Below are 23,023 nucleotides of genomic sequence, written 5' to 3' on the forward strand. Positions count from 1 at the left end.
GTTAAGTTTATTATGATTGACAGTGTGCTTGGTGTTTTAATTACTGGATTATGCCCGTCACATTCAGACATCATTATTGACATGCAAATTTGAAATAGCTTACTGCACAAACCCAAGCAAGCCGTTGAACTAAAAAGGACACTATCCACATTATCCATCAGTTTTATGGACATTTCCATTAACCCAACACAATGCAATGAAGTGCAAACTTCAAAATACAGGTAAAACACCTGTAAAAAAAATCAATACAGAAAATTCCTTTAGTACAGTAGTCTACATTGGGCACTAGTTTTACGTAGGTTTTTGTTTTGTTTTGCATGAAATGTATGCTTGAAATCTGGATTCTTTGCTTTTTGCATCTGTGAAGATGAGGCTTTGCTTAACGAGGATACTGGATGTTGCCTTTTGCAGAGTGTTCATTTACAAAAAATGCAAAGCTCACCTTGGCTGAGTCTATTTACACCAACTCCACCCCTCGGTGTCTGGTGGGATCCCGTCAAACTACAATAGTGGCATAAGGCAAAAGGTGAAAATCCCCCTTTTGCAGAACTCGTTCTTCTCCCTTTACCCATCACATATCAGATAGGAAATGTTTATTAATCTAAAATGGAGGACATATTCAAAGAGGAAATAAAGTGCCTCACGGGAATTTAATAAAGTGTTTATCAGGTAGATTTAGGAGTAGGTTGTAGGGAGGGCTTTATCATCCAAGTATAAGACAGCATCCATTTAATAATTTTAATAGACTAAATATGATATTTGTACACTCAGTATGTTGTTATTGTAAACTGTTACTGATGTGCAAATATATGCCATTTTTTTACACTAAGTATAAATAGCATCTAACTACAACACTTATATTGCATAGAATCTTTTGTTAGCCAATTTGCACTTGGTGTAAATAACATAGAATCACTTAGAATCCATTTTTTGTAATTTGACCATTTCTCTGAATTAACATGTTATGAAACTCTTAACTTGGAATTTAAAATAATTATATTGTTTGTTTTTTTTCATAGTAATAAACTGCTGAAAACCTATTTCATAAGGAACTATTTCACAAGGAACTGTGACATTATTTCTTATCACTGAAAATAATGTGAAGAAGAAAACTGTGACTTGAAAAACTGTACAAAGTTATAACTTTCTACTTTTCTTATAACTTTAAAAAATTGCATCCTAAAAGGGTGTAGCTGTCTCCCACTTGAAAATAACAGACTTATTTGAGAAATTGAGATTAAATTGTGTGTAAATGTGTATGTCTCTAATTTAATGTTACTAGTGCTTCATTAGTGCTCGTGAATCAGGCTCATGTGCTGTGAATGACATTTTTAAATAAACATCAATATTTCATATGTGTTTCATATTCATTCATTATAATTTAGTTCATTAATTACAATTTCTGTTGGTCAAAACAATGCTTTGTTTTTGATTTTTGAGTTTTACTGCTGAAATTCTGCACACAGACCATTAAACACCCTATAATATATTTTTTAATGCAGATATGTTTTAAAATGTCTATTGAGGAAAATAAATCCACACTGAAAGGTATTCACTGGAATGACCTCAAGAATTATAATGGAAGTTACTTTGTTCATCATAAATTTATCCTAAATGATAATGTAAACACTCTGTGATGTAAAGTTCATCAGTAGCTCATCTGTCCTGCAGGTGATGCTGGAGGCTTTACGGGTGACGGAGCTTCGTCTTCTGCTCTCCAAGATGGGCAAGAGTAAAAGCGGCCTGAAGAAGGATCTCATGAAGAGAGTCGTGGATCTGCTGCACAATGAATGCAGTCCTGAACTGCTGTCTGCTGTCCGAGAGCTTCATAAACTCCGACAGGTTTCTAAAGACACCCGCAGGAGCTCAAAGCCCAGTTCTGTAGAAATCATCTCCATACCAGCATGTGTCTCGCCTGAGAAACCCCAGTCACCCATATCAGTTCATACAGAACCACAGATGATCAAACTGCCCTTCTACCAGACGCTGGACACCATTCTGCCACCGACACCTCTGGGTATGATGCATTTGTGGGAAATCTAGCTTTTAATCATGCATTCAATTTTTATTTGATGTCATTGTCATATTAATTGGGACATTTAAATAGCATAATAATTTTACTAATGCACAAATTAGTTTGTCACGCATCACGATTATGTAAGTGCACTGCAATAAGGTGATAACACAAAGATAAAAATATACCCTTTCTCTTATTAAAATCAGTTTGAACCTATTATTTTTTTATTTAGAACGTCTGTATGTGCATATATTTTCTCATGTTTTCAGTGCCCAAGATGTATGGCATGTGTGGAGGAACCATGCAGAAGTCAGATTTCTTATTTCATCTCAGTGCAAGTCAACAAGCTCAGATCCAGAGCAGCTCGTGAGTTTCTGTCACTCGTTATTTTTCATCAGAGCCTTAATGAACAGTGTTATTGTTTGTTTGTAGTGAGTGATGCTGATATATTACAATATCACAATATAACTTTTCCTTCATGATTTTAAAAGCATGCTAGACAATCTTTTGTAACACATCTTAAAATTTAAATAAATGTTTTATTTCAGTACCCTTACATATGTTCATTTTTGTGGATGTCTTATATTTGTCTAAAAGAGTGACATGCATGCAATGCAGATTTTAAGTAAATGGAAAACTGAACTAAATGTGCATTTTAAACCAGAGTTATTATAGTTAACTTACTTTACTTTACTTTTGTCATTTAGCAGACGCTTTTGTCCAGAGTTATACAGAGTATAACCAGCAGTGAAATGTGTGCTCTGCATTTAACCCATCCAAGTGTACACTCAGTAGTGAACACACACCCGGAGCAGTGGGCAGCCAATGCTGCGGCGCCCGGGGAGCAGTTGGGGGTTCGGTGCCTTGCTCAAGGGTCCCACCTCAGTCGTGGTGTTGAGGGTGGAGAGAGTGTTGGTTATTCACTCCCCCACCTACAATCCCTGCCGGACCTGAGACTCGAACCCACGACCTTCGGGGTTACAAGTCCAACTCTCTATCCACTAGGCCAAGACTGCCCCTACTGCTGGTCTCATGGTGCATTTCTTGAGATAAAATAAATGTTGACTCAAAGTATATAAAAACTATGCCAAACCGTAAACTTATTTTATTTCAGCTAGTTGCAAGAAAACATTTCACATTTTCATTTAGATTAACTTAATGTACTGAAATAACTAAAACTACTGAAATAAAAATGGGGGGGGGGCAAAGGCAAAATTATGTCAAAAACACAATAAAATGACAAAAAGTGCAAAAAAATAAAAAAAATAGAAAATTATTAAAAAATATATATATATCAAAAAACTAATTCAAATCATTAATAAAAACTATAATACTGTTTTAAACATGGCTTTCATAATTATTCACACCATAGGTAATGGTTCTGAAATGATAAACTTCAGTAAGGGAGTCATCTGAACTGATTCAGTGAGGAAGTGAGTTGAATGTTCAGTTCATGATTCAAACTGATGACTCTTCTGTTTGATTCACTCATTCGCCAGTCATTCGGACATGAATAAATACACACGGTGTCCCGTATTGTGTTAAACACACTGCCCCGAGAGTAAGTCATTTTAGCTTGTGTTCATAGGACGTTTAGAAGTTTTTACGGGGACCTATAATGCCCCTTTTTTACAAGATGTAAAATAAGTCTCTGATGTCCCCACTGAGTGTATATGTGAAGTTTTAGCTCAAAATATCCCACAGATAACTTGCCACTTTAGGGTATGAGCCAAAACACGCCATTTTTTTTAATGTCCCTTTAAATGCAAATGAGCTGGTTCCTGTCAGAAGAGGGCGGAGCTTCAAGAGCTCAAGCTCCAGCACACAAATAAACATTCCACTATTAGTAGAAGCCTGTTATCTTTACAGAAAACGTACTCGGTTTAAAAATCATTCATCTGATTGCACTGTTCATAATAAATGAGTGTTTATGAATTACACAGACCGGGAGCACGGTGTGATAAAAATAACGACATAGCTGGTCTCATGGTGCACTCATGTGCTATTACAAACTTTATAAGTCCCACTTCTGATTATGAGCTCGGCAAATTCAAGCGGTCGACTTGACATTGCTTTCATATGCAACTTTAACTACCACATTCCTATTCACGATCATTCTGGCAGCACGTGAAGAGAGCATCAGTGAAAACAGGCAGAGACAATGATAGCTTTAGCAATTAGCCTTACATAGTGCCAAGAAGCTCTTTCAGAAAGGCAATTTGGAAAACAATCACGTGATACTTACTTTGTCTGGAGCTGGCGTAAGCACACAAAGAGTTGGTATTGATTCCTAAACATACAGGGGACTTTATCGATTTTTTCCGGGATATTTCCTTCGAAAATGAAATTTAACCACAGTGTCCTCAGCGGCTCAGATGGAGGGAGTCTATGGAGACTCCTGTGTTCATTAGTGCATCCCAAAACACAACACTTGCTATGTCTCTTTGGCAGCTACAGCAAGAAAACAGTAATAGCGGACTGCTGCTTCTCACTCAGGGCTGTGTCTATGCTAATAGAGCAGAGACCGTCACAAACGGACGGGAGTTTTTCCCCTCGATGACCAATCTGAAACCGCTCGTTTGGAGAGATTTGTTCATTATTTATTGGTATTGTAAAAAAATGAGTGTGTGGATTTTTAACATTTATAGGCTGGTTGTTTTCACACACTGCGGCCACACAACTGTGTTCAAACATCTAATAGAAGTGATATTTGCATAATAGGTCCCCTTTAATTAACTGACTCCTCCTCCTTTCCTTCCTTCCATCAGGTCGTCTCAGTCTGGTCCGACGTCTGTTCAAGTGGTGCTCAGGTGAAATTTTACTGTGGCTGTCCGAATACTTCATGTTTGTTTGAGAAATTGAATAAATCACACATTTGGCCCACATTCATTGTAAAAAATGTTGTTGTTCTTCAGGATTTGCTACACTGAGAGCATCGGTGTTGAAGAAGACCAGTATCCACCAAACATCGTAGTTTCAGTTAATCACTGCGCTCTCTGTCCCATACAGGTGACACATGACAGCAAAACTTTACTTCTCTATCACATGCAAAAAAGGTGTCGTTAACATAAAACCTAATAAACTGTTGCCAGACCAAGTTTACATATAAATAATAGTATCCTCTTCCAGCTAACAAGATTCTTTCAAAGTTAAGAGCAAAATTATCAAAAAAGTAATTTATGTATTGTTCATGGAGCTTTTTTTTTTTTTTTTTTTTAGATGTTTTAGTTTGAAGTTCGTCTAACGTTTTTAAATGGTGCTGCTTGTTCGGAATGTTCAGAAAACATTTAAAAGTAACAAAATGATCAAATGGAATGTTTAAATGGAATGAAACATTTTTAAAAACAGACCTTTTGAAATAATAGAACATTCAGAAATACCATTTTCATAGCTTAATAGTAACGTTAATATAACAGTCTTAGAACTTTTTTTTATTCTGTCTATAAACAGTCGAGGCGTTGAAGTTCTGATGATGGCTGGGTTTAAACCGTTGGTTACTTCATTGTTTCTGAATGATTGTTTTGACCTTGTTCATTCATTTACCTTAATTTTGTGTCATTTTTACATCTTATTCCCAGTGTACCTATTCATCTGATAAAATAGGGACTGAACCTTCTCGTCCATGTCGTCCGATCGACCTCACGCCTGATTTGTATCCTACATTCACAAACCGATTCTCAGTGGTCTGGGGAAACTTTGGCAAGGTAAGATCTAGTGGAGAAAAGTATGAAAGCCCGTTTCTGTCACTGAATAAAAGAGAGTTCACATCTCACAATTCTGAGAACAAAGTGTCAGAATTGCAAGTTTATACTGTACTTAACTCATGCAATTCTGACATTATTTCTCGCAATTGGGAGTTTATATCTAGCAATTCTGAGGAAAAAAAGTCCTGATTTGAGAACTTACAAATGCAAGAAAAAAGTCAGAATTATGAGTTTATATCACACAATTCTGAGAATAAAGTGGGAATTCAGAGATAAAAGGTTGCAGTGACCTTGTTTTATATTTTATTCAGTGGCAGAAACAGCTTCCATAGTAAAGTCTTTTCTGTCCTGCAAAATAATGCTCAGGATACTCAGGAGTTTTGTTGTTAAGACTTTATTGCCAGAAGATAAGAAAGCTGAGATGCAGGACATCTGAGCATCTCACTCACAGTTTACACTTTTATACAGTTTTCAACCAGTGATCTGGCTCATCTTCAAATACAAATACTTTATCGTCTTGCTTTCTTTCTAAGACTGCCAAATAGCTTATCAGAAAGTGATTGTTTGCCTCAGTATTTGTATCAAAAGGCCATGTTTGAGGGCAATGTGACCTAAAAGAGCAACCTAGTATCAGTGCAGATACCAGCTGCAAGCAACTTCAGCTAAAATCCCATTCTTTCCCGTGTAACTTCTCTGTCACGCAGGCCATGAGGCCTTCAGAACATATCTAGCTTTCATAGCATTCAAACTACATCTACAATAGTTTTCTATAGGATAAATAAAATATTTCATCAACATGTGTCTCACAGAAATCATCTCACTTTATAATATTCATGAGGAGGCGGGTCTATCCATTTGGCTGACCAATGGCAGATGTGGAGCGCATAGGAAATGTTAATGTGTTTGTGTGTAGAGTTATTCAGTGGCTGTGTATCTGGTGCGGCTTGTGTCGTCTCAGGATCTGCTGGATCAGCTCCGCAGGACCGCGGTGGAGCAGCAGGAGCTCTGCAGACAGAGAGGTGAGCGCATACGGATCCTTGAGTCTTCTTGGCTATTATAAGGGATGTTTTAGCACTTTCATGCTTCTAACATTTAACATGAATGCATTGGTAAGTTGTTCTGTCTGCAACTTTAATCAACCGCTAACAGACCAGCATTGACCTTTGAACATCAGTGAAATATTCCAAGACCAGAACATTTTACGTTTCATACACAAAAAAAGAGAAAATTCATCATTGTGTTTAGTGAGCAGATCTTTTCTGTAACATTATTATTATAATTGTTGTTGTTGTTATTTCAAGTTTATATTTTATTTATTTGTGTGCATTTATTTTTATTTTTTTATTTTAACCATTTTGACAGTTTCTGAGAAGTTACGCTCTGATCCAGAACATGAGGTTTCTACTACAGGTTTGCAAGTATCACTAATCTGTCCAGTAAGTAAGAATTCAGGTATTTTTGTCATTTTTATCAATTTTATTTCCACTACATCTATTACATATATATTTGACAGCAAAAAGTTTTCAGGAATGTTTATTTAATGAACTTCATTTAACAAGAAGTTGTTTGAAGTTGTTAGAAATCTGTTTATTAAAAATCAACCCATGTAATTGAAGAATAGTGTTATTTAATATCACTGATATTGTTACTATTGTGAATTAAATATATTTTCACTTTAACTTCAATCAAAGTTTTAGTAATTTTATTGTTTGTAATTAAAAAAAAAATAATCGTCTGAATCTCTCAGTCTGTTGCTGTCTGTCTGCATGTGTCTCGAAGCTGGCGAAGATGCGTATGTCCGTTCCCTGTCGAGCTCGAGGCTGTGCTCACCTGCAGTGCTTCGATGCTTCCTTCTACCTGCAAATGAACGAGAGGAAGCCCAGGTGGATGTGTCCCGTGTGCCACAGATACGCTCCGTTTGATGAGCTGCGGATCGACAGGTAATCTCACCTGCAGCCAACCATTATTACTGCTCTGTTACTGCTTTGCTTGCTTATTTTGTTCAGTAATACTTTAGTATTTTGCAAATTAAGTCAATATATAGAACTGTTACCAATCAAATGAAACAAGAAAATTCAGCTTTGCGCTGCAGAGATGCATCTGAATTGGTACAATTACAACTGCATAAATGTAATGAGATTAATGTTTTCAAAATACATTTTTTGAATATAGAAATATGAAAAATACAATGATAAATATGAAGCTGTCTCTGCCAGTCAGTGGCGGTGAATCACTTGTTATGTGAATCATTTATTCAAATGATTCGTTCAAAGGAACTGATTCAATCATTAATGAAACACCAGTGTGTTGCTCGGAAACAGTTCTGCTTTTGATGTTTGAAACCATTTCCATTGGCAAAATAAGAAAATAACTTTTAAAACTGTGTATTTTATTTGTATAAAATCAATATCAGGTTTGCAATCATGCACATATTTGTTAAACCAGCTCTCTCGTTCTTATATTGCCATCATGTTATAACTTATAATATAAAAAACAAGATCTCCTACAAGTAATCTTTTGCAGTTATAAACTGAATCTTGTGTGCATTTGTAGCTATCATTTTGGTGACACAATCCACTGTTAACAGTAACAAAAAAACTAATTAATAAGTTATTGATTGCATTTGAAGCAGGAATTTTTTCATCTAATCACAGTAATGATGTTAACATATAAATCAGACATGCACAAGGCAGTTTAGTGTGGTCTTGACCGGTCTTCAATAAAATCCTGATTCATCTTAGTCTGAGACAAGACTGAGACCTTCAAAAAAATGGTCTCAAGACCGGTCTCTTGTACTACAACACTAGGAATCTCTTCTGCTGCAGTTGCTGTTTGTTTGCTGTGTTCTTGTAGTTTGCTGTGTGAAGTTCTGGAGAAATGCGGTGAAGATGTGGAGGAGATTGAATATCTGTCTGACAGCAGCTGGAGAGCCGTGAGACACGACAAGAGCAACAAAAACAAAGAATCTGTTCAACATCAACGGATCAAACACAGTAAGATCTGCTGCATTCATTTCTCTGTTCTCATGATAGAGAGGAACGGACGGATCTGATCTGATTTTCTCATGATAGAGGTGAATTCTAAACCAGTGGGCAGCGTTATCGTGGATCTGACTCAGTTTTCCTCCGACGATGAAGATTTCCACAAAGAAGAGACCGTTTCTACACATTTAGAAGACAAAAGTGTGCATTTTAGAAAATCTGGCATAGTTAAAACTACTAAACCTAAAAGTCGAAAAACCCAGGTCCAAACTATTAACTGAGCTTTGAGTATTTATTTTATATATATATTTGTTAATATCACCTCTGACAGTAGTTTAGAATCACATTTCCAAATGTTTTTTAGCATTTAAGACTGAATGACAATCTGATGATGCCTGATGAGAAGCTGTTGTGATCCAGTCATTGTGTTCTGCATGTAGTCAGATCTGTTGTGTGTCTTCCTTGTGGTGCCAATAAAGTTTCCTTATTAAATTGATAGTTCTGACTCTAAATATTGTTGAGTTTATGAGATGAAACTTATTAAAAGCCATTTTTAAATGATTTTGACCGCACGTTCTATACATTATATTGTTGGTATGACAGCATTTGCAGCTTGCCTGCAATGAGTCCGCAAATAAAAAATATTAAATATAACTGAAGTTGCAATAAATTAGGTAAATACACAAAATTACTAAAACTTTTAAATTAAAATGGAAAAATATATAATAAATATAGTATTTCAAAGATACTAAAATAACATTATTTGAACGACATATATTTTTACCCCCTTAAAAGATACTGATAACCATAATAGCACCTGTAAAATAAATGAAATAGAAATATAATAGAAAAACATATATTTGCCAGTATTAAATTACACACAGTTGTGTTCAAAATAATAGCAGTCCATCACTAACCAGATCAATCACTGTTTTTAAAAATTACTATTATTTTAGTTCTATTATTTTAGTTATTTTAGAAAATTCTACTATTATTATAGAAATTACTATTATTTTAAATAGTAAAAATATTTCACAATATTACTGCTTTCGCTGTATTTTGAAAAAATAAATAAATGCTCGCTTGGCGAGCAGAAGAGTATTATTTAAAAACATAATCTTACTGTCCAGAAAACTTTTGACTAATAGTATATTTAAAAAATAAATCACAATTAGTGAAAAAAAAAACAATTAAAATAGCAACATGCAATATTAATAAAAAATGCCAAATGAACTTTTAGTGAGCGTTCCTCTCTCATCTCGCGAGAGTTGGCGCGGGATCTGCGCTCTGATGTTTCCGGTAACCTGCGGAGAGCAGCTGGGCCGAAGCTCACCGTGCCCTCCTCATCCTCAGCCTCGTTTACCGGGACATTCCGCTTAACGGGACCGGCTTCACTCGCCACGGAGCTCGGGAGGTCAATTCCCGTTACATGAGAGAGACAGTGAGCGCTGACAGACGCTTTAAACCTCAGCAGACACTCAGACCGATGCTAGCAAGCTAACAGCATCCTCTCGCGCGGACCGAGAAATCAAAATAATGCGTTTATTTATTACTCCTAGCACATTTATACTGCTTTTATAAAGTGAATGTGCGTTTTGCTCAGGCACACGTGTGGTGTTATGTGTGATCGCGACAGTAGCACATGTTTATCGGCTACAGGTGATTATACTGTTTGACTGTTATCTGTGTGTAATATAAGAGTGAATATCAGCTCACAGACATTCATACTCCTAGTGTTTTAATATAATAATGATCAGATCAGGACAGTAAACAGGCTGAGGAGTGTTTAATAGAGTAATCAGACTGATCTAGGAAATTATCAGCTCGATGACAAGCAGTAAATCAGAGATATTATACAGTAAAGCTCAGTCTGAGATTAAAGGTGTCCTCAGCCTCTTCAAACATCAACCATGGCTCCGAAAAAGAGACCAGAGCCCATAGTTATAACCGCAGCCGGAGAAGCACAGACGACCTCTACATCCATCGATGCAGCATCAGAGTAAGTATGCAGGCCAACCTGGATTGAGAAGATTGTATGCATGTCACTTAACATCTCTTTCTTTCTTTTCTTTAATCTCAGAGCGAATCTTGAGGCCCTGCAGAAGAAGCTGGAAGAGCTGGATTTGGATGAGCAGCAGAAGCAGCGTCTAGAAGCTTTCCTCACGCAGAAAGCCAATCTGGGCGAGCTGAAAGATGATGATTTCCAGCATATCTGTGAACTGGGAGCTGGAAACGGAGGTGTGGTTAATAAAGTGTGCCACAAACCCTCTGGCCTCGTAATGGCCCGCAAGGTGAGTCGCCAGACAAATGCCTTCATCTCAGAAAACAACTCAAATAATTGCATGAGTATAAGTTTCATATTCACCCTCCATCTGTTCTGCTAGACTTTCACAATAAGTGTATAGAGCGCTGCAGTGATGAGATATTTTTGTAAGTTCGCTCAACAGAAACCCAATAGGAGAAAATCAGCTCTGTGACCAAAAGTTTATGATTCTTCGTCATGATGATCTTCATAAATGAACAACTTTTTGAAGCCTCAGTAAATCAGGAAAGTGGGTTCAAGCGCCAGCTGAAGGCAGTGTAAAGAAATAGTCTTTAAGAGAAGCAGCCTATCAGCGGAAGTTTAAAATCAGCTCGTAAGTGTATTTTCTTGTCTCAGTGTTTAGCGCCGTTGCTAGGAAACGCTTATTTTGTTTACTATGTTGAGAGTTGCTGAATTCGCATTTGGTCTCATACTGTATCGCGTATCTTGTCAGTGTCTGCACTTGCTTGGCCATTTGTTGTGATAAACAGGAAAGTGGGTTCAGCTGAATTCTAATAGTGATTTGTTAGACGGGTATAAAAGGTTATTATACCGCGGCAGCCGTCATGTAAAGCCCTCCTCGTGTGAAGACCGAAGAGTGTACAGACCATCAACTCTACCGTGCGACTGCACCGGGCAAGGACACAAGTATCGATTTTTAATTATCCTCATTCCTACTACTTTTTTCACTTCTGTTTTAGTTTTTATAACCTATTCTTTACTATGGGTCCATTCTGTAGTTGTTTATCGTCCTCCAGGATCACTAGGTAACTTTGTGGAAAAATTTGATTTATTGCTCTCAACCTTTCCCGAGGATGGTACTCCCTTAGTCTTACTTGGAGACCTCAGGCTGCAGACTTCCACACTCTGCTTGCCTCTTTTGATCTCGAGAGTGTTAACTACGGCTTCGCACAAATCAGGCAACCAACTGGATCTTATTTACACACGGCACTGCTCCACTGATCATGTGCTGGTTACTCCACTACACACCTCAGATCACTTCCTCCTCTTAACCTCAACATGATTCCTGACACATCACATACCCCTCCACATGTCACTTTTCGACGTAACTTGCGTTCACTCTCACCCTCCCGGCTATCTGCTATGGTTTCATCTTCGCTTCCTTCCCCTAAACAGTTATCCTCTCTTGATGCTTAACAGTGCTACTGATACTTTGTTCCACTCTGACGTCTTGTTTAGATGCTGTCTGCCCCTTATCTTCCAAGCCAGACCGTTACCACCCCTTCTGCCCCTTGGCTATCCGATGTTCTCCAAAAACATTGTTCTAAACTCAGGGCTGCGGGAAAGGGTATGGCGCAAATCACAAAATCCTACTGACCTTAATTTATGTCGATCACTCCTCTCTGACTTCTCTGCTAATGTTTCCACTGCTAAAAGGACATACCATCATGACAAAATTAGCAATTCGCCTAACTGTCGCATGCTCTTTAAAACATTTTCCTCCCTCCTTTGTCCTCCTCCTCCCCCGCCTTCATCATCTCTAACAGCTGACAACTTTGCCACATTCTTCATTAATAAAATTAAAAACCTCACTGCACAATTTTCCACATCATAATCTATCAAACACATCTTACCAGCAAACATACACTCGTTCACATCCTTCTCTCCACTCTCTGAGGCAGAAGTCTCTAAACTCATCCTTTCCAGTCATCCTACTACCTGTCCTCTTGATCCTATTCCATCTCATCTCCTTCAAGCCATTTCACCTGCAGTCGTACCTGCACTCACTCACATCGTTAACACATCCCTTCACACTGGAATTTTTCCCTCAGCATTTAAACAGGCTCGTATAACTCCACTTAAAAAAAAACCCACTCTTAACCCAACTCTTTTAGGGAATAGAGCGGTTTCCCTTCCTTTCATTGCAAAAACACTTGAACGAGTTGTTCAACCAAGTCTCTGTCTTTCTCACACAGAACAACCTCCTGGACAGTAACCAATCTAGCTTCAGAAGTGGACATTCGACAGAAACCGCTTTGCTTTCTGTTGCTGAAGCCCTAAGACTTGCAAGACCGGCTTCCAAATCTTCATTACTTTATCTTGCTGGATCTGTCTGCTGCTTTTGATACGGTCAACCATCAGATCCTTTTGTCAACCCTATTGAGAAAGGGCATCTCAGGAACTGCACTCCAGTGGTTTGAGTCTTACCTCTCTCTGATAAGTCCTTCAAAGTATCTTGGAGAGGTGAGGTATCCAAGTCGCAGCATCTATCTACTGGGGTGCCTCAGGGCTCAGTTCTTGGACCAATTCTCTTTTCTGTCTACATGGCATCACTAGGTTCTGTTATTCAGAAACATGGCTTTTCATATCACTGCTATGCTGATGACACTCAACTCTACCTCTCATTCCATCCTGATGATCCGACGATAGCTGCTCGCATCTCTGGGTGTCTAACAGACATTTCTTGCTGGTTGATGGACCATCACCTTCAACTCAACCTCACTAAGACAGAACTGCTTGTAGTTTCAGCTAACCAATCGCTTCATCACAATCTCAACTTCCAGTTAGGCTCATCTACCATAACTCCTTTGATTGATAAGCTGAATTTCTCAGACCACGTTGCTAAAACTGCCCGGTCTTGCAGATTTGCATTATACAATATTAAGAAGATTGGGCCCTTTCTCTCAGAACATGCAACACAACTCCTTGTTCAAAATCATTAGGAGAATTACTGGTGGATTTTATGTCCTAGAATAAAACATGAAAATATCTTGAACTTGTGTGAACCACAAACTTTATTTCCATTTAACCCAAAAGCAGTTTAAAAAACCCAAACGACAAAAATGCATCATCCCTCCTCTCATCATTCTATCATAAATATTTCCTGTTGATTTTTACAAGCTGAAGGATGTTGAAATTATTTTCTGTTGTAATTGACAGCATGATGCTGTCCATAGCCATAATGAAAATACTCTGCTACGTGTCTGTGTTTCTGTAGTTAATTCATCTGGAGATCAAGCCAGCCATCAGGCATCAGATCATCAGGGAGCTGCAGGTCCTGCATGAGTGTAACTCTCCGTACATCGTGGGTTTCTACGGGGCATTTTACAACGACGGGGAGATCAGCATCTGTATGGAGAACATGGTACATTTAGTGGCTTTCTTCCAAAATTATTTCAGACGAACCCCATTGATCTAAAATATTTACCTGAAGCCCCTCTGAGATTTTAAGTAAACAATATCATAATTTAACAACACTGTCACATGTTTGTGGATTTCTGATGTTGTTTAACTATCACATGATATTGAGGTACATCAAATATTGAATGTTTTTTAGTATGCGTTTTATTTTGATATATTCTGTTTGGGGAACCCTGCACTAACATATATAGATGGCCTAAACAACATGAATGCAAAACTTCACAACTAAGGCCCTTTAAAAACTCTTAATTGTGGTTATTGTATATTTCTCCTTGTTATCAGGACGGAGGCTCTTTGGATCAAGTTATGAAAGAGGCTCGCAGAATTCCAGAGGAGATCTTGGGAAAAGTCAGCATAGCTGTGAGTGTATTTACTTGAATAATATGTAAAACTCCGTTACAAAAGCCCAACTTCAGATTGTTAGTTTTTTCGATGTGTGGATGCACTGATACAAAACAAGCTTTTTACATGATTTATGTATAATGAGTTGTTCTCGTCATTATTACAGGAAAATATCATGTGATTATTGTACCGCTGCACTGGAGCAGCTCTAAATGTAATAAAGTGAAAGAAGAAATAGAATGAAGAGCGAAAGTACAGAAGCTTGTACAGTACATTTTAACAAGAGGAATTTAGCATGTAAATGACTAAAGGAAACATCTATTTACTAAAATAATTTTGCAAGCTAATATTTGTATTGTTCTGGTTTCTCTGCCCAATATGTTTACAAATTACAAATGCATCATAAATACAGGTGTCAGTAATCATTGGAAAGTTCAGTGGTGTAAAAGCTCATTATTATCGGAAGTTGTCACACATTTGACTGCTTGATCTTTTTTTATAAAAACCTGAATAATTGACTTCTTTAAAAAACAAAAGGTGATGTTTAGCACAATCTTCATGCTGCTTTTTTTCAAAACGATGGAACAAATCTCCACTGAAATTCTCAAATGTCATTCTTGCTCTTGTATGGAAATTGGACATTCTGAAGTTTCTCCTGTTGAATCCACAGAAAGAAGAAAATACATTTATACTTTTATTTCTTTTCTTCAAACAGGTTTTAAGAGGTCTCGCTTACCTTCGAGAAAAGCACCAGATTATTCACAGAGGTAAAAAAAAACTTAATTAACCCTTACTTTTTTTCCCAAGGAAGCATATATGCTCTTAGATTGAAATACATAGGAGCACAATGAAGTTATCAAATAATATATTTTTCCTTAATAAAGGGATACAAGGAAACATTTACAAGCAGAATAATTTATTAGAATAGTGAGTGTTAAATATCTCCCCTTCATACTGCACTTAATTATGAAATTATTTATAGGCCTACTTGAAACTGCCTGAAATGTGTATATTGTTACTGTGACAATAGAAGTCATATTTGGACATAATGTGGTTCCTGTTTTTTCATCCCCCAAAGTAAGACCACTTAAAATGAGTAAGACGTTTGTTGTACCACTTACGATATTTAAGATCTTTTTAAGGACCCACGGGGGAACTTTTTTTTACTTCTAAATAAAGTTTGTACACATCTATTTGTGGTCACAAATGCGAATCACAAAACCAAAAACAAGGAAGTTTAGACTGTTAAAATAATTCTGTCCGTATATGTCAAAAATGAGCACTAATAGGAAAATAAGACGGTCTTTTCTTGTTCACAGATGTGAAACCTTCAAATATCCTGGTCAATTCCCGCGGGGAGATCAAACTGTGTGACTTTGGCGTGAGCGGGCAGCTCATCGACTCCATGGCCAACTCTTTTGTAGGAACACGCTCGTACATGTCGGTATGTTTCCACTGGTGTTTTCAGTGAGGATTTTTCTTTTTTTGAACAATTTTTATTTTCAAATATTGTCATACAGGTTAAGACGAGTTAAATTTGTCATAACTGGATAAATAAAAACAAAAATAAATAAATACGTAAACACGAAGATAACTCAAAAAAAAAAAAAAATACAACAATAACATACTTGTCTATATACTCTCAATGTCCATCAGTTCCACAAAAGAGTCACCATCTAGACGACTTTTAATCTTTTCTAAAGCGAGGCATGAGGTCATCCCCTTTATCCATTGAGACAGGACTTTCTTCTTTTTTCCAAGAACATGCAATTGCACGTATAGCTTCCAACAAACAGAGAATTAACAACAATCTTTCATGTTTGGTCACTTTAAAATTCAGAGGACAAATATGTAATATACACAACCTGGAATCAAGAGGAAATACTTTACCAATGATTTGACAATATTCAGTATTTTAACCCAGAAACAATTACCTTTAGTGCATTCCCACATACAATGGAATAAAGTTCCCTTCTCTTATTTACATTTGTAACATACATCAGGAATATTCGGGTTGAAGTGATGTAAGCATATATAAATGATATATTGTCTACTCAACCATTTATACTGAAGCAGTCTCAAATGGCTGTTCATTTTCTGAGTTTGGGCTGTTTTTAGTGAGGATTAGGAAGGATGGTTGTTTAAAGAGTTTAAGCACTGAGTGAATACATGTTATATTGTGTGTGTGTTCAGCCGGAGAGGTTGCAGGGCACTCATTACTCGGTGCAGTCAGACGTGTGGAGTATGGGTCTCTCTCTGGTGGAGCTGGCCATCGGCCGCTATCCCATTCCTCCACCCGACGCCAAGGAGCTGGAGGGCATCTTTGGCAGGGCAGTGATGGATGTTGGGGAGGCAGGGACACACAGTATGTCTCCTCGACCCAGACCCCCCGGCCGACCCGTCAGCGGTGAGAAAGCGTTTCTTTATGGATGGCACCAAGACTTCAGGGATGGTCGGAGTCTTTGACACTGAAGACTGGAGAAATGATGCTGAAAATACAGCTTTGATCACAGAAATAAATTACATTAACACATTCACATAGAAAATAGCTATAGTTAAATTTGTAAAAATTTCACAATATTAGTGTTTTTACTGTATTTTTGATCAAATAAATGCAGCCCTGGTGAGAGAAATGACTTTTCAAAAACGTTAAAAAAAAAAGTTCCAAACTTTTTACTGGTAGTGTCAATTCAAGGCAATGAATATTACTTGTATAATATTATGTTGAATGCCAGCAGGTGTCACTATAAGGTCACAGATCAGGAAGAACGTAATCATGAAGTTACTCATTGCTCTCTATTACCAGTAAACTGGTGTGACTCAGAGCGTCCTGTTGTCTTTCAGGTCATGGGCCCGTCATGGCTATATTTGAGCTGCTGGATTATATAGTCAATGAGGTGAGAATCTTTTGCTTTCAATCACTTGCTTAAAGTCCCCCTGTAGTCAAAAACTGTATCCTTTAAAACTCATCTTTGATCATCAAAATGACATTTAAATGTTTTTTCGTGTGAAAATAATTCTCATATCTTAAAATAGCTTGAATGTAACTCCACACCCTTGCCTCATTTACTATACGCGGATCTATGAATATGCAAATGAGCCCCGCCTCCACTCAGTCACACCAGCCAGCCCTGAGCCAGGGCCTCCTGATGCACTGAACAGTAGTAGACGTGATACGATGGCAAGTGGAAATATCGGTTTAATTAAGCCGCATGTGTTTGAACCAGAAATAAGCTGGTATGCTCAACGTAAGCAAGGAGACTGATGGCTAACTTCGTGAGGTAACATTATCTGTTTGCGCTGGTTCATACACAGATAATGACTGATAAAACTATGTTTCTACTACCGGACAACTACAGTGGATACTGTAACATTCGTTAAATTTACTTACTTGACGATGTTGTGTCCTCAATGTTGTGTCCTTTGCAGCACAGTTAATGATATGCTAAGGATAGGATCCCTTGAAGCGATTGGTTATTGAATTTTGTGACGTATTAAAAAAAGGGCTGTGTTATGTTCCCCTACAAAACAGTCTTTCTAAAGGCTGTAACAAAATAACTTCCCTAACAAAATAAGACAATCTTACCTCTCTCCCTGACTAAAGAAAAACAGGAGAAAAGTTCACAAAACTAGACTCACACAGTCTCTACAGTAACGTTGTTGTAACCACACTTTAAGTTTACGGATCACAGATTGCTCAAGAGCAACTAAACCAACAACGTCTCTGGGATAGCGGATAAGGGACTCCTCCCGAGCTGTGTCTCTCTGCTCCTTTATATCTGTTGCACACTGTGTAACAGGGAAACCACGCTGCCGCTAATTGCAATCAGCTGCGGATGATTTGGACCGCTGCTTGGCAGAGAGATAGAGAGAAAGAGGGAGGAGAGAAAAACATGTGACCATCTTCCAACATACACAACATTTAGGGACATAACAGCTGTTTCAAACCACGTTTCTAGGACTGCCCTTGGGAAACTACAGTTTTAAGGAGAAAATACTCAGCAGTTGTGTTGATTAATGGATTGGCACTTGGTTTGTCTAAAAGCATATTAAAAACACCACATAGACAAATAAACAACATAACTTGATTTTCACTACAAGGGGACGAAAGCCTGGATACAATCTAATAAAAACTACTGTCTTGAATCTGAAGTATATAGAAATGCATAATGACTTTGTGTGTAGAACACTAGTTTCCAGTCCAGGGCTCTTTAAGTCACTGTTAAAACGAGATCTGATGCCGTTATTAATGATGTATGAGTGTAAATGAAGACTTTTATATGTGTGTATCCATCAGCCTCCCCCTAAACTCCCTCATGGCGTCTTCACTCCTGATTTCCATGACTTTGTGACCAAATGGTGAGTGTTGTCACTCAACAGGTGAAATACAGCACATCTTTGGTGTGTCTTCACATGTAATTGAGATCTTGGACATCATTTCAGCTGTTTTTCTTTGCATTTGTCTTTTAGTCTGATTAAAAACCCTGCAGACCGAGCGGACCTGAAGATGCTGATGGTGAGAGCACATTTCTTATCTTTTCATGCAAAACAATATAAAATCAGAGTGGACCCTGTTTCATACGGTGTCCATTATTATTATTATTACAGAAATTAATATCAACCCAATTATATCCCACTTTTCAATCCAATCCAATCTGTTTGTATAAAATCAAATTTTGCCGATCATTATTCACTGACTGTCTTGCCAGAATCATATATTACTTTATATATATATATATATATATATATATATATATATAAATATATATAAATGAGAACACCCCCTCTAAAACTGAACAAATTCAGCAATTACTCTTTACTTAGATGACATGTTAGTGTTCTTTGGATATATAATGTTCCAACAAGCCTGCTTGATCAATTACCAAAGAAGAATTTCAAATTTATTCAGCAAAATAAGATTGTCTTATCAAAGGGATACAATGTTGTGTTGCAAAAGTGAGTACACCCTCCTCAAAATTACTAAATAATTTTTTTTTTTGTTTTTTTTTTGTTTTTAAAGTGTATATGTTTAAGGTTATTTTTGATCAACAGGTAAGTATATTGAACCAAAACTTTTAAAGACAAGTAATTTCCTGACAAATAAAAATGTTATATAGCCCACTGAATCATGCTGCTAGCAGTGGAACCACTTGGGAGAGAACTGCCGGGTGACTTATTTCCTAGCATAAAAGAGGACAATGTTACAAGAAGAATACCAAATTATTGTTTTAAGTGTGAAAATATAGCAGAAGTAGCACAGACATTCAAAAACAATGGACTTGTGACAAGGCTCCTGAAATAATCAGGTCTTCACTTTAAGTTTTCATTTAGTCATGAGTGACTTTTTGCTAGAAAAAGAGCAGGAGAAATAACATGCAAGTGTCTCAGAGTCAGCAAAAGCTATGAAAAGAGTGACACTTTATCTCACAGAGGATGATCAGCCTGCAGAAGTGACATGCATGGTTGTTGTCACCACTAGAATCACCTACTTTAGCCAAAGTAAAATAAACTCATTTAACCTCTTCCAAGGCCCATATTTACAAAATAGAGACTTCTGGGAATCCATGAAACAGAAGATGCTACCCTCTCCTCATTCCCTGCATTGTTGGGCATTTTTTCAGCATGATAATGAAGATATTCACTCTCCCAAGGTGAAAACCCTTCAGTGGACATGTATTTCACTCAATCTTATCGCTCTTGAGCAGCTGCGGGGGATTCTGTAGAGACGAGCTGAGCAAAACTCCCCGTTAAAGACCAGAGCATTCAAGGAGGACATCCTCCAGGAGTTATCATGTGATGTGAAAAGATGTGAAAATTTGTCATGAACTTGTACACTCAGTGCCAAGAGGGTCAGAGCAGTATACTTAAAGTTCTGGAGGACATACTAAGTACTAGAATGTTATATATTTGCTGAATTAAATCTAGGGTGTACTCATTTCTGCAATCCTTCATTTAAACAAAATTGGCTAATTTACTCATCTTATAGAAAATATTGGCATATGTTTTTAATAAGTATATGTTTACTACATTTCAATTTTGCCATCTTTCCATGAATTATATTAGTAATCATTAAGAAAATCCATCTTTTGTATTTATTCAGAGGGGGTGTACTCATTTATGCTGTGCACTGTATATTGTGCTGAGCGACTTACAAATAAGAAAAAGTAACTAAAACTAAAAAGTTACAACTCTATAAATACTATCTACCCACTTTTGTTTACCTAATGTGTTCTGTGTATATTCATTGTGTATATATAAACACACTCATGCACAAAATATTTACGTGTATGTACATATCTATATTTATATTATATAAAAATATATTTCAAATATAAGCATAACTTATTTTTCTTAAATATATTATATTATATTATATATACATAATAAATATACACAGTACACATATATATATATATATATATATATATATATATATATATATATATTATGTAAACAAACTTTTATTTTGGATGCGATTTAATAACAATTAATCATTTGACATCACTAATAAAAAATAAAAACAATCATAAAACAGAAATGACTAAAATTGTAACTACATATATAACTAAAGTATAAGGGGCGGTCGTGGCCTAATGGATAGAGAGTTGTACACACCACTTCCCCTCCCCCTCTTCTAAAATTCAAATGATTACCATTAATCAAAATAAAAACTAATTAAGAGTGGAATAGCATCTCACTGGGCTGTTGTTGGAGTCAAACGCAGTCATGACACGTGTGTGATCTCTCTCTTTTCCAGAATCACACGTTTATTAAGCGCTCCGAGGTGGAGGTGGTGGACTTCGCTGGATGGTTGTGTAAAACGACGGGGCTCAATCAGCCCAGCACACCCACCCAAACAGCCGAATGACACACACACACACACCAGACAGTCACATGACCCACGATTCCCCTACACAATACAAACGTTTACAGCCTATCTGATGGAAGACCTGCAAAGCTGCTTATTTTACTCTCTTCCATATTCATGGGTGAGTCTCATGGATCCAGTCAAGAACATGAACATTTCACGCTCAAAACAAAGAATTAAGAGATGCATGTATTTTGATGAAAGAAAATTAAGATCTTGCATCATGATTTTTGTCTTGCCAAAAAAGTGCATTTGCCCCACCAAAAGAAAACAATGAAATATTATTAAATTATGAAGTAAAGTCCTGTATGGTAGTATTTGTTGTACTGCCTTTTTACATTTTCATTTCATTTCTAGTACTTACAGTAGTACACAAAAATACAGTTACTGTAATGTAATTCACCAATAAAAATAATTACACAAATTAAAAATGGCTGAAATTACAAAAAGGAAATTTTGGTTAATTGTTTTGAAAATGTCAATGCAAAAACGATCTTAAAGTCTGGTCTTAAAAATAAGCAAAATCTAATTTTCATATGTTTTCATATGTTATTTTGTTGTTGTGAGGTATGACCTGAGAATGTTTTGGTCAGATTCACTCTTGTGCACAGCCAGGAACATGTTCTTGATCACGTGTAACAGAGGTAATGAAATCACCACCGTCACTCTTACAAGGATTTCTGTATGTTCATTCTTACGTTTCCCACAGACATCAAATACAGACAGTTGTCGCTTTGAGACTCAATAAAGTGATTGTAGAGGGGATGAACTGATTCTGGGTTTTTCAAATGGAAATTAAAAAAGTGTGAAGCAGCTGCGACTTAAAATCAAATCTATGCTATTTTAGTTTTACAAACACGTTTGGCATCACAATCTTTCTCCAAATAAAGACACATTTCATAAAACAAATCTTCATTGTTCCATGCATGTATTTTGGGCTCCGTTTAGTGATGTTTTATACATGTATATGTTTCTAAATGTATTTATTCTGTAATCTGATTCATCATTTGGTCAATAATGATTGATGATGCTAGGCCGTTTGCAGTTACTGAAATGATTTTCTAGTGTTTTGCTTGTATTTGGTGTTCAAGACTGTCTGCAGCCTCGTGATTTCTGGTCTCTAGATACGACTTGTGTCCCTCCTTCAATGTAAGTGTAGGATTTTTCACCTGATTTATCTGAAAAGTGCAGTATTAATACTGATTCTTGAATGAGGAAGTCTAATAATTGTTTGCATTATTGTCCTTGTAGAGAGAGTGTAGTGATTTCCTGATCCAGATCACACCGGTTCATCTTCAAACCCAGTTTATGGTAAGAGTTTGCCAGTGTGATGATTGCACTCATGTTCTGATGTGAGGGATGTGACACCTGTGCCAACCAGCAGGAGGCAGTAGAGATATTTGACACATTTAACCAGCAACTGATCATGATGTTCAGTGTCTGAAGCCAAATGTCTAAATTACACGAGGAACATTAAACTAAACAGATGTTTGTGATGCTGCACCAAATATCTCTGAATAATAACATGCTTATTTATTTAGATGTTGCTTCAGCTCATATTTTCAACATAATATTTCCATGTTTTTTCTAGTATGAGTCTTTTGAGGTCTCTGATTCATTGTCACACATGCATGAGGATTTTTTGGG

General features: G+C 36.9%; 2 protein-coding genes across 2 annotated transcripts; both read left to right on the top strand.

Moving 5' to 3' along the window:
* Positions 1–1,674: 1,674 nt before the first annotated feature.
* pias4b (protein inhibitor of activated STAT, 4b) lies at positions 1,675–8,983 on the top strand (the record flags this gene model as incomplete). The annotated part of the gene is made up of 10 exons (XM_079378737.1): positions 1,675–2,017; positions 2,287–2,383; positions 4,786–4,827; positions 4,933–5,026; positions 5,596–5,721; positions 6,635–6,740; positions 7,084–7,157; positions 7,501–7,661; positions 8,575–8,714; positions 8,793–8,983. The coding sequence occupies 10 exons, from the start codon at positions 1,675–1,677 to the stop codon at positions 8,981–8,983; spliced, it is 1,374 nt and encodes a 457-aa protein (XP_079234863.1).
* Positions 8,984–9,963: 980 nt separating this feature from the next.
* Positions 9,964–22,915, top strand: LOC306845916 (dual specificity mitogen-activated protein kinase kinase 2-like). The gene is made up of 12 exons (XM_079378931.1): positions 9,964–10,701; positions 10,783–10,993; positions 13,964–14,110; positions 14,449–14,526; positions 15,224–15,275; positions 15,828–15,952; positions 16,702–16,915; positions 17,353–17,405; positions 18,806–18,867; positions 18,979–19,024; positions 21,266–22,525; positions 22,628–22,915. Exons 1-11 carry the CDS (start codon positions 10,613–10,615, stop codon positions 21,374–21,376), a joined length of 1,188 nt encoding a protein of 395 aa, XP_079235057.1. The 5' UTR covers positions 9,964–10,612; the 3' UTR covers positions 21,377–22,525; positions 22,628–22,915.
* The last annotated feature ends 108 nt before the right edge of the window (positions 22,916–23,023 follow it).

Source organism: Barbus barbus, assembly GCF_936440315.1.
Source record: "Barbus barbus genome assembly, chromosome: 26".
Classification (NCBI taxonomy): domain Eukaryota; kingdom Metazoa; phylum Chordata; class Actinopteri; order Cypriniformes; family Cyprinidae; genus Barbus; species Barbus barbus.

What these genes read in the sequence shown, in the direction of transcription:
- LOC306845916 (XM_079378931.1), top strand. Translation starts at nt 10,613, where the DNA reads ATGGCTCCGAAAAAGAGACCAGAGCCCATAGTTATAACCGCAGCCGGA. An exon ending in GCACCAGATTATTCACAGAG is followed by an intron (nt 15,276 to 15,827) that starts GTAAAAAAAAAC and finishes TCTTGTTCACAG; the next exon opens with ATGTGAAACCTTCAAATATC. An exon ending in CGGACCTGAAGATGCTGATG is followed by an intron (nt 19,025 to 21,265) that starts GTGAGAGCACAT and finishes TCTCTTTTCCAG; the next exon opens with AATCACACGTTTATTAAGCG.